The 13070-nt window shown below is 46.2% G+C and overlaps 1 protein-coding gene across 4 annotated transcripts in view; it reads left to right on the top strand.

Moving 5' to 3' along the window:
- Positions 1 to 13070, top strand: part of LOC106588853 (protein PALS2-like) — a 57918-nt gene that overhangs the window by 24423 nt on the left and 20425 nt on the right. Inside the window, exons 1-3 of one of the 4 annotated variants that reach the window (XM_014178331.3) lie at positions 1083 to 2203; positions 6344 to 6462; positions 9139 to 9291. In XM_014178331.3, the coding sequence (XP_014033806.2) occupies positions 6346 to 6462; positions 9139 to 9291 (270 nt within the window). In that variant the 5' untranslated portion in view covers positions 1083 to 2203; positions 6344 to 6345. Of the gene's footprint in view, positions 1 to 1082; positions 2204 to 6208; positions 6463 to 9138; positions 9292 to 13070 lie in introns of those variants that run through there. The other 3 variants (XM_082970204.1, XM_082970203.1, XM_014178332.3) reach the window with 3 other exon arrangements.

Raw genomic sequence — 13070 nt, 5'->3', positions numbered from 1 at the left:
CACCCCAGTGTCTGTGAATGACTGCATATCTTTTTCATATGTATGATCTAATGAAAAGTTATACGTAACTGGCAAAATAAAGGAAACACCAACATAAAATGTCTTAATAGGGTGTTGGGCCACCACGAGCCAGCACAACTTCAATGTACCTTGGCGTAGATTCTACAAGTGTCTTGAACTCTATTGGAGGGATGCGACACCATTCTTCCAAGAGAAATTCCATAATTTGGTGTTTTGTTGATGGAAAATGCTGCCTCAAGCATCGCTCCAGAATCTCCCATTAGTGTTCAATTGGGTTGAGATCTGGTGACTGAGACACACACAGACTCTTTAAACCCCCTATGCTCCTTTGAGACCTCTCTTTCAAAGCCCCTGAGATCGCTTCTTCTAGTCATGGTAGCCAAAATAATGGGCAACTGGGAATTTTTATACATGACCCTAAGCATGATGGGATGTTAATTGCTTAATTAACTCAGGAACCACACCGGTGTGGAAGCACCTGCTATCAGTATAATTTGTATTCCTCATTTACTCAACTGTTTCCTTTATTTTGGCAGTTACCTGTGTGGTTGTGGATGTTTGTGTGTGGGTGTGGATGTTTGTGTGTGTGTGTGGGTGGGTGCACGCACACACACACACACAAGTACTAAAAATACCTCTACAGATCATGGTTTAAATTAGTTGCCATTTTTAGACTTGGGGTCTAAGTGAAAGACATTTCTAGCATCCACATGAATGCATATGATATTAAGGAAGAGATCCCTTTATATCTATATTTTTAAATTTAACCAGGCAAGTCAGTTAAGAACAAATTCTTATTTACAATGATGGTCTACTGGGGAACAGTGGGTTAACTGCCTTGTTCAGGGGCAGAATGACAGATTTTTACCTTGTCAGCTCGGGGATTTGATCTAGCAACCTCTCGGTTACTGGCCCAACACTCTAACCACTAGGCTACCTGCTGGTTACTGGCCCAACACTCTAACCACTAGGCTAGTCACTAGCCAAGATATTAATATATTATTATACTTATCTTATTGTATTATACTATAGCCAAGACCGTAGCGCAAGAGTAGCAAGGGAAACGAGGGAGAGACAGGTAGAAGGAGAGAGAGACGGGTAGATGGAAAGAGACGGGTAGAAGGAGAGAGACGGTTAGAAGGAGAGAGAGACAGGTAGAAGGAGAGAGAGGCGGGTAGGAGGGAGAGACGGGTAGAAGGAGAGGGAGACGGGTAGAAGGAGAGAGAGACAGGTAGAAGGAGAGAGAGGCAGGTAGGAGGGAGAGACGGGTAGAAGGAGAGGGAGACGGGTAGAAGGAGAGGGAGACGGGTAGAAGGAGAGAGAGACGGGTAGAAGGAGAGGGATACGGGTAGACGGAGAGAGAGACGGGTAGAAGGAGAGGGAGACGGGTAGACGGAGAGCGGGACGGGTAGAGAGAGAGCGAGACGGGTAGAAGGAGAGCGAGACGGGTAGAAGGAGAGAGAGACGGGTAGAAGGAGAGAGAGACGGGTAGAAAGAGAGAGAGACGGGTAGAAGGAGAGAGAGACGGGTAGAAAGAGAGAGAGACGGGTAGAAGGAGAGAGAGACGGGTAGAAGGAGAGAGAGACGGGTAGAAGGAGAGAGAGACGGGTAGAAGGAGAGAGATGACGGGTAGAAGGAGAGCGAGACGGGTAGAAGGAGAGCGAGACGGGTAGAAGGAGAGCGAGACGGGTAGAAGGAGAGAGAGACGGGTAGAAGGAGAGGGAGACGGGTAGAAGGAGAGAAAGACGGGTAGAAGGAGAGGGAGACGGGTAGAAGGACAGAGAGACGGGTAGAAGGAGAGAAAGACGGGTAGAAGGAGAGGGAGACGGGTAGAAGGAGAGAAAGACGGGTAGAAGGAGAGAGAGACGGGTAGAAGGAGAGGGAGACGGGTAGAAGGACAGAGAGACGGGTAGAAGGAGAGAAAGACGGGTAGAAGGAGAGGGAGACGGGTAGAAGGAGAGAAAGACGGGTAGAAGGAGAGAGAGACGGGTAGAAGGAGAGAGAGACGGGTAGAAGGAGAGAGAGACGGGTAGAAGGAGAGAAAGACGGGTAGAATTATGGGGAAACGTATAAGCTGGCCTACAAAAGGGAGGCGGGGCTGGCAGTCATTCGTCAGCTGATCTACAGTGTGACTTCCTCACTCCCTGTCACGATCGTCGTACAGAGCGGACCAAGGCGCAGCGTGAGTTGAGTTCCACATCATTTTAATTCACAGTGAAACAACAAAAAACAACAAAACATCCAACGAACGTGAAGTACAGCGCGCACATAGGCACTAACTGAAACAATATCCCACAAAGCAGGTGGGAGAAAGGGCTTCCTAAATATGATCCCCAATTAGAGGCAACGATTACCAGCTGCCTCTAATTGGGAACCATACAATTCACCAACATAGAAATAGAATGACTAGAACACCCCCCTAGTCACGCTCTGACCTCAACAACATAGAGAATCAAGGGCTTTCTATGGTCAGGGCGTGACACTCCCTTTATCTCTGTTTTCCATATCTACAGTAACTAACACCTCTCTCTCTCCCTTCTTTATCTCTGTTTTCCATATCTACTGTAACTAACACCTCTCTCTCTCCCTTCTTTATCTCTGTTTTCCATATCTACTGTAACTAACACCTCTCTCTCTCCCTTCTTTATCTCTGTTTTCCATATCTACTGTAACTAACACCTCTCTCTCTCCCTTCTTTATCTCTGTTTTCTATATCTACAGTAACTAACACCTCTCTCTCTCCCTTCTTTATCTCTGTTTTCCATATCTACAGTAACTAACACCTCTCTCTCTCCCTTCTTTATCTCTGTATTCCATATCTACAGTGTGACTTCCTCTCTCCCTTTATCTCTGTATTCCATATCTACAGTAACTAACACCTCTCTCTCTCCCTTCTTTATCTCTGTTTTCCATATCTACTGTAACTAACACCTCTCTCTCTCCCTTCTTTATCTCTGTTTTCCATATCTACAGTAACTAACACCTCTCTCTCTCCCTTCTTTATCTCTGTTTTCTATATCTACTGTAACTAACACCTCTCTCTCTCCCTTCTTTATCTCTGTTTTCCATATCTACAGTAACTAACACCTCTCTCTCTCCCTTCTTTATCTCTGTTTTCCATATCTACTGTAACTAACACCTCTCTCTCTCCCTTCTTTATCTCTGTTTTCCATATCTACAGTAACTAACACCTCTCTCTCCCTTCTTTATCTCTGTTTTCCATATCTACTGTAACTAACACCTCTCTCTCTCCCTTCTTTATCTCTGTTTTCCATATCTACTGTAACTAACACCTCTCTCTCTCCCTTCTTTATCTCTGTTTTCCATATCTACAGTAACTAACACCTCTCTCTCTCCCTTCTTTATCTCTGTTTTCTATATCTACAGTAACTAACACCTCTCTCTCCCTTCTTTATCTCTGTTTTCCATATCTACAGTAACTAACACCTCTCTCTCTCCCTTCTTTATCTCTGTTTTCCATATCTACAGTAACTAACACCTCTCTCTCTCCCTTCTTTATCTCTGTTTTCCATATCTACAGTAACTAACACCTCTCTCTCTCCCTTCTTTATCTCTGTTTTCCATATCTACAGTAACTAACACCTCTCTCTCTCCCTTCTTTATCTCTGTTTTCCATATCTACAGTAACTAACACCTCTCTCTCTCCCTTCTTTATCTCTGTTTTCCATATCTACAGTAACTAACACCTCTCTCTCTCCCTTCTTTATCTCTGTTTTCTATATCTACAGTAACTAACACCTCTCTCTCCCTTCTTTATCTCTGTTTTCCATATCTACAGTAACTAACACCTCTCTCTCTCCCTTCTTTATCTCTGTTTTCCATATCTACTGTAACTAACACCTCTCTCTCTCCCTTCTTTATCTCTATATTCCATATCTACAGTGTGACTTCCTCTCTCCCTTTATCTCTGTTTTCTATATCTACTGTAACTAACACCTCTCTCTCTCCCTTCTTTATCTCTGTTTTCCATATCTACTGTAACTAACACCTCTCTCTCTCCCTTCTTTATCTCTGTTTTCTATATCTACTGTAACTAACACCTCTCTCTCTCCCTTCTTTATCTCTGTTTTCCATATCTACTGTAACTAACACCTCTCTCTCTCCCTTCTTTATCTCTGTTTTCCATATCTACTGTAACTAAGACCTCTCTCTCTCCCTTCTTTATCTCTGTTTTCCATATCTACAGTAACTAACACCTCTCTCTCTCCCTTCTTTATCTCTGTTTTCCATATCTACAGTAACTAACACCTCTCTCTCTCCCTTCTTTATCTCTGTTTTCTATATCTACTGTAACTAACACCTCTCTCTCTCCCTTCTTTATCTCTGTTTTCTATATCTACTGTAACTAACACCTCTCTCTCTCCCTTCTTTATCTCTGTTTTCCATATCTACTGTAACTAACACCTCTCTCTTTCCCTTCTTTATCTCTGTTTTCCATATCTACTGTAACTAAGACCTCTCTCTCTCCCTTCTTTATCTCTGTTTTCCATATCTACAGTAACTAACACCTCTCTCTCTCCCTTCTTTATCTCTGTTTTCTATATCTACTGTAACCAACACCTCTCTCTCTCCCTTCTTTATCTCTGTTTTCCATATCTACTGTAACAAACACCTCTCTCTTTCCCTTCTTTATCTCTGTATTCCATATCTACAGTGTGACTTCCTCTCTCCCTTTATCTCTGTATTCCATATCTACAGTGTGACTTCCTCCCTTTATCTCTGTATTCCATATCTACAGTGTGACTTCCTCTCTCCCTTTATCTCTGTATTCCATATCTACAGTGTGACTTCCTCCCTTTATCTCTGTATTCCATATCTACAGTGTGACTTCCTCTCTCCCTTTATCTCTGTATTCCATATCTACTGTAACTAAGACCTCTCTCTCCCTTCTTTATCTCTGTTTTCCATATCTACAGTAACTAACACCTCTCTCTCTCCCTTCTTTATCTCTGTATTCCATATCTACAGTAACTAACACCTCTCTCTCTCCCTTCTTTATCTCTGTTTTCTATATCTACAGTAACTAACACCTCTCTCTCTCCCTTCTTTATCTCTGTTTTCCATATCTACAGTAACTAACACCTCTCTCTCTCCCTTCTTTATCTCTGTTTTCCATATCTACAGTAACTAACACCTCTCTCTCTCCCTTCTTTATCTCTGTTTTCCATATCTACTGTAACTAACACCTCTCTCTCTCCCTTCTTACACTCTGTTTTCCATATCTACTGTAACTAACACCTCTCTCTCTCCCTTCTTTATCTCTGTTTTCCATATCTACTGTAACTAACACCTCTCTCTCTCCCTTCTTTATCTCTGTTTTCTATATCTACAGTAACTAACACCTCTCTCTCTCCCTTCTTTATCTCTGTTTTCCATATCTACAGTAACTAACACCTCTCTCTCTCCCTTCTTTATCTCTGTTTTCCATATCTACTGTAACTAACACCTCTCTCTCTCCCTTCTTTATCTCTGTTTTCTACATCTACTGTAACTAACACCTCTCTCTCTCCCTTCTTTATCTCTGTTTTCCATATCTACTGTAACTAACACCTCTCTCTCTCCCTTCTTTATCTCTGTTTTCTATATCTACTGTAACTAACACCTCTCTCTCTCCCTTCTTTATCTCTGTATTCCATATCTACAGTAACTAACACCTCTCTCTCTCCCTTCTTTATCTCTGTTTTCCATATCTACTGTAACTAACACCTCTCTCTCTCCCTTCTTACACTCTGTTTTCCATATCTACTGTAACTAACACCTCTCTCTCTCCCTTCTTTATCTCTGTTTTCCATATCTACTGTAACTAACACCTCTCTCTCTCCCTTCTTTATCTCTGTTTTCTATATCTACTGTAACTAACACCTCTCTCTCTCCCTTCTTTATCTCTGTTTTCTATATCTACAGTAACTAACACCTCTCTCTCTCCCTTCTTTATCTCTGTTTTCTATATCTACAGTAACTAACACCTCTCTCTCTCCCTTCTTTATCTCTGTTTTCCATATCTACTGTAACTAACACCTCTCTCTCTCCCTTCTTACACTCTGTTTTCCATATCTACTGTAACTAACACCTCTCTCTCTCCCTTCTTTATCTCTGTTTTCCATATCTACTGTAACTAACACCTCTCTCTCTCCCTTCTTTATCTCTTTTTTCCATATCTACTGTAACTAACACCTCTCTCTCTCCCTTCTTTATCTCTTTTTTCTATATCTACTGTAACTAAGACCTCTCTCTTTCCCTTCCTCTCTCCACCACTCTCTCCCTCTCCCCGCTCTCTCTCCCCTCTCCTCTCCCCCCACAGCGATGCAGCAGGTGTTGGATAACCTGGGGGAGCTGCCCACCTCCACGGGGGCCAAAGACATCGACCTCATCTTCCTCAGAGGCATCATGGAGAGTCCCATTGTACGGTCACTCTCCAAGGTAGCAGATACACATAGGGGAGAACACACTGAGACTCACTCCCACACTGAGACTGACTCCCACACTGAGACTGACTCACACACACTGAGACTGACTCCCACACTGAGACTGACTCCCACACTGACACTGACTCCCACACTGAGACTGACTCACACACTGAGACTGACTCCCACACTGAGACTGACTCACACACTGAGACTGACTCCCACACTGAGACTGACTCCCACACAGAGACTGACTCACACACAGAGACTGACTCCCACACTGAGACTGACTCACACACTGAGACTGACTCATACACTGAGACTGACTCCCACACTGAGCCTGACTCACACACTGAGACTGACTCCCACACTGAGACTGACTCCCACACTGAGACTGACTCACACACTGAGACTGACTCCCACACTGAGACAGACTCCCACACTGAGACTGACTCACACACTGAGACTGACTCACACACTGAGACTGACTCCCACACTGAGACTGACTTATACACTGAGACTGACTCCCACACTGAGCCTGACTCCCACACTGAGGCTGACTCCCACACTGAGGCTGACTCCCACACTGAGGCTGACTCCCACACTGAGACTGACTCACACACTGAGACTGACTCCCACACAGAGACTGACTCCCACACTGAGACTGACTCACACACTGAGACTGACTCCCACACAGAGACTGACTCCCACACTGAGACTGACTCCCACACTGAGACTGACTCACACACTGAGACTGACTCCCACACTGAGACTGACTCACACACTGAGACTGACTCACACACAGAGACTGACTCACACACAGAGACTGACTCACACACTGAGAATGACTCCCACACTGAGAATGACTCCCACACAGAGACTGACTTATACACTGAGACTGACTCCCACACTGAGCCTGACTCCCACACTGAGGCTGACTCCCACACTGAGGCTGACTCCCACACTGAGGCTGACTCCCACACTGAGACTGACTCACACACTGAGACTGACTCCCACACAGAGACTGACTCCCACACTGAGACTGACTCACACACTGAGACTGACTCCCACACAGAGACTGACTCCCACACTGAGACTGACTCCCACACTGAGACTGACTCACACACTGAGACTGACTCCCACACTGAGACTGACTCCCACACTGAGACTGACTCACACACAGAGACTGACTCACACACAGAGACTGACTCACACACTGAGAATGACTCCCACACTGAGAATGACTCCCACACAGAGAATGACTCCCACACAGAGAATGACTCCCACACTGAGAATGACTCCCACACTGAGAATGACTCCCACACTGAGAATGACTCCCACACAGAGACTGACTCCCACACTGAGAATGACTCCCACACTGAGAATGACTCCCACACAGAGAATGACTCCCACACTGAGAATGACTCCCACACTGAGACTGACTCCCACACTGAGACTGACTCCCACACAGAGACTGACTCACACACAGAGGCTGACTCACACACTGAGGCTGACTCACACACTGAGACTGACTCCCACACTGAGACTGACTCACACACTGAGACTGACTCCCACACAGAGACTGACTCCCACACTGAGACTGACTCCCACACTGAGACTGACTCACGCACTGAGACTGACTCACACACAGAGACTGACTCACACACTGAGACTGACTCCCACACTGAGACTGACTCCCACACTGAGACTGACTCCCACACTGAGAATGACTCCCACACAGAGAATGACTCCCACACAGAGAATGACTCCCACACAGAGAATGACTCCCACACTGAGACTGACTCCCACACTGAGAATGACTCCCACACTGAGAATGACTCCCACACAGAGACTGACTCCCACACAGAGACTGACTCCCACACTGAGACTGACTCCCACACTGAGACTGACTCCCACACTGAGAATGACTCCCACACTGAGAATGACTCCCACACTGAGACTGACTCCCACACTGAGAATGACTCCCACACTGAGACAGGCTAGCAGGCAGCAGCGTGCTCCTCGTTAAGGTAGTAATCTATAAGTGTACTAATACATAACAGCCCCCCCCCACCCCCCTCAGGTACCCTGATGGTCCCAATGACACACACACACACACACACACACACACACACACACACACACACACACACACACACACACACACACACACACACACACACACACACACACACACACACAAGCTCATTCTAACCCATATACGTGCACTGATTTGACATATTCATATTCAGCCCTTGGTGAGGTCTGTTAGTCACTGCTAGACGATGATGTCAGGAGGATAAGTCCCAGCAGCTCTCCCAGTGCCTTCACAGACTGATACCACTGGGGTAATCTCCTTCCCTGAATTAGTCAGCATTGGCTTGCTGCCATAATGGTCATTCTGGGCAAGTGGGAGAGTGTTTGTCACTCCACTGACAGACAAAGAGAGAGGGGGGAGAGAGCAAAAATGATCGAGAGATGAGTTTGACTTCCTCATCACAATACAACCACAGAACCCTCACTCAACAACTCAACTTACTGACACCAGTGCCACAAAAGGCAGTATAACACAAGTTCACACAATGGCATGGGAACGCAACCACACACAACAATGGCTATCTACCATTGTACAACTTCCTCCCATGTCTGTACAGTATGTGACCCATAACCTTTCACCTCTGACCCCCTGCAGGCCCACGAGCGATTGGAGGACTTGAGGCTGGAGGCGGTGCAGGACAACAATATAGAGCTGGTCACAGACATCTTGGGTGACATCACCGCTCTCAGCGTCCGTGATGACAGCGCAGCGGAACTCTCCCGAATCCTCCAGGAGCCCCACTTCCAGGTGCGTAACCCAGTCACTAAGGTTAAAGGTTATAGTTGACGCTAATGGCCTACATTCTGAACTGACCCCATAGCCTTTATACCTTGGTTCTTCCTGTTAATCTGAAAGCATGGGCTATGAGCAATATGGATATATACGCTGAGTGTACAAAACATTAAGAACACCATACTACTATTGAGTTGCACCCCCCCTCTATTCGTCGGGTGCATGGACTCTACAAGGTGTTGAAAACGTTCCACAGGGATGCTGGCCCATGTTGACTCCAATGCTTCCCACAGTTGTGTCAAGTTGGCTGGATGTCGTTTGGTTGGTGGACCATTCTTGATACACACAGGAAACTGTTGAGCGTGAAAAACCCAGCAGTTCTTGACACAAACCGGTGCGGCTGGCACCTACTACCATACCCCATTCAAAGGCACAAATCTTTTGTCTTGCCCATTCACCCTCTGAATGGCACACATACACAATCCATGTCTCAATTGTGTCAAGGCTTAAAAATCCTTAAAAAACCCGTCTCCTCCCCTTCATCTACACTGATGGTGACATCAACAAGTGACATCAATAAGGGATCATAGCGTTGGCCAGGATTTACCTGGTCAGACTATGTCTCAGTGTATATCTAGCAGGTACAATTTTTGACTACCCATGGTAGGGCTGACGCCAATTAGTCGAGATTTTTTGGTCGACCAAGATTTTATTTAATCGAGCAGTAGCAAATATATGTCTTTTTATGGCACACGAGACGTGTCTGATTCGCGCCCATCTCAGTGAACTAATACGGAGGCCGCGGGGATGGCACAGTCCAAGAAGAAGGGCAGTGTGGCTAAAAGGCACAATGCACGTCTCTCTCCAGAATGCGTTCTCTCCCGGCAATTTGTGCACATTCATTGTTTCATATCTCCATTGCGGGAATTGTTTGTGTTGGACTGTTAGTCTATCAAGTCCCCATTACATATAATCACCAGCAGTATATTTAACATTCATTCCTATCATTTCTCATCTACAATGTTTGTTTGGTTCCAGTCATTTCTGTTAATGCATTCAATATATTATTATTCCAGTCGTTTACTGTTCTCATTGTCGGAGTGGACACGTTGTTTGCAGAGCGCAGAAACAAGTTTTGGTTTATTTCATTCCATTTACAAGTTTTGTCAATTTAGTAATTGTCTTTTGTTTAGAGTGCTCCTGTCAATGTTGAGTAAGGACACACACCTGAATACGCATACAAGTAGGTCTATAAGCTGCCTGGCCCGCGCGCAAATGTAGGCATATGAATGTGCCCGTTTGGGGATCTGATAGTATTTCTGATTGGCTTAACGCACCACCACTAATGAGCTGTGGAGCTTCTCAAAGGAATGCTTTCTTCACCTCAAACAGCAAGCAAATAACGTCTGTTTTTACATCCATTGAGAATGACAATAGTTCCTCAATGTATTTTAAAATCTTTCCAGCTCTCTCCCTTTTGATAACCACTCAGCATGAAAGGGAAAAATGTAATGCTCTGATCCAGTGGAAACATCATAAAACAGGCCTACCTGAGGACCTCGTATCCCTTGATCAAATAGCCTACAGCTGTGTCTGTCCCGAGCTCACTGCTACAGGAAACTCTGAGTACCCAGAATATTTTATACAATGTTGCTAGTTTGCTAGCTCAAGCCTGACCCAATTTGGTAGTTGATACATTTCAAGTACATTGCAGACAGGCCATGCATAGCCAATGTGATTTATAGGATATTTATTTTGATCAGGATATTCTTTCATTATTATTTAGTCTTATTTTTTTTACCCTTTTTCTCCCCAATTTTGTTGTATCCAATTGGTAGTTACAGTCTTGTCTCATCGCTGCAACTCCTGTACGGACTCAGGAGAGGCGAAGGCCGAGAGCCATGCGTCCTCCGAAACACAACCCAACCAAGTCACACTGCTTCTTGACACAATGCCCGTTTAATCTGGACGACGCTGGGCCAATTGTGCACCACCCCATGGGTCTCCTGGTCGCGGCCGGCTGCGACAGAGCCTGGACTCGAACCAGGATCTCTAGTGGCACAGTGACTTCCATCTGGCCACTCTACAATAAAGGCCTGATTGGTGGAGTGCTGCAGAGATGGTTTTCCTTCTGGAAGGTTCTCCCATCTCCACAGAGGAACTCTGGAGGTCTGTCAGAGTGACCTTGGGGTTCAAGGTCCTTCTCCCCCGATTGCTCAGTTTAGCCAGGCGGCCAGCTCTAGGAAGAGTCTTGGTGGTTCCAAACTTTTTCCATTTAAGAATGATGGAGGACACTGTCTTCTTGGGGACCTTCAATGCTGCAGAAATGTTTTGGTACCCTTCCCCCTCGACACAATTCTGTCTCGGAGCTCTACGGACCATTCCTTTGACATCACGGCTTGGTTTTAGCTCTGACATGCACTGTCAACTGTGGGACCTTATATAGACAGATGGGTGCCCTTTCAAATCATGTCCAATCAATTGAATTATTATTATTTACTTTTTTCACCTTTATTTAACCAGGTACATTTACATTTACATTTAAGTCATTTAGCAGACGCTCTTATCCAGAGCGACTTACAAATTGGTGCATTCACCTTATGAACAACCACTTTACAATAGTGCATCTAAATCTTTTAAGGGGGGGGGGGGGGGTAGAAGGATTACTTTATCCTATCCTAGGTATTCCTTAAAGAGGTGGGGTTTCAGGTGTCTCCAGAAGGTGGTGATTGACTCCGCTGTCCTGGCGTCGTGAGGGAGCTTGTTCCACCATTGGGGTGCCAGAGCAGCAAACAGTTTTGACTGGGCTGAGCGGGAACTGTGCTTCCTCAGAGGTAGGGAGGCGAGCAGGCCAGAGGTGGATGAACGCAGTGCCCTTGTTTGGGTGTAGGGCCTGATCAGAGCCTGAAGGTACGGAGGTGCCGTTCCCCTCACAGCTCCGTAGGCAAGCACCATGGTCTTGTAGCGGATGCGAGCTTCAACTGGAAGCCAGTGGAGAGAGCGGAGGAGCGGGGTGACGTGAGAGAACTTGGGAAGGTTGAACACCAGACGGGCTGCGGCGTTCTGGATGAGTTGTAGGGGTTTAATGGCACAGGCAGGGAGCCCAGCCAACAGCGAGTTGCAGTAATCCAGACGGGAGATGACAAGTGCCTGGATTAGGACCTGTGCCGCTTCCTGTGTGAGGCAGGGTCGTACTCTGCGAATGTTGTAGAGCATGAACCTACAGGATCGGGTCACCGCCTTGATGTTAGTGGAGAACGACAGGGTGTTGTCCAGGGTCACGCCAAGGTTCTTAGCACTCTGGGAGGAGGACACAATGGAGTTGTCAACCGTGATGGCGAGATCATGGAACGGGCAGTCCTTCCCCGGGAGGAAGAGCAGCTCCGTCTTGCCGAGGTTCAGCTTGAGGTGGTGATCCGTCATCCACACTGATATGTCTGCCAGACATGCAGAGATGCGATTCGCCACCTGGTTATCAGAAGGGGGAAAGGAGAAGATTAATTGTGTGTCGTCTGCATAGCAATGATAGGAGAGACCATGTGAGGATATGACAGAGCCAAGTGACTTGGTGTATAGCGAGAATAGGAGAGGGCCTAGAACAGAGCCCTGGGGGACACCAGTGGTGAGAGCACGTGGTGCGGAGACAGATTCTCGCCACGCCACCTGGTAGGAGCGACCTGTCAGGTAGGACGCAATCCAAGCGTGGGCCGCGCCGGAGATGCCCAACTCGGAGAGGGTGGAGAGGAGGATCTGATGGTTCACGGTATCAAAGGCAGCAGATAGGTCTAGAAGGA

Source organism: Salmo salar, chromosome 27 (genome assembly GCF_965601325.2).
Source record: "Salmo salar chromosome 27, fSalSal1, whole genome shotgun sequence".
Classification (NCBI taxonomy): Eukaryota; Metazoa; Chordata; class Actinopteri; order Salmoniformes; family Salmonidae; genus Salmo; species Salmo salar.
The sequence above is the reverse complement of the archived record's forward strand: the minus strand, read 5'-3'. Positions and strand labels throughout refer to the sequence as shown.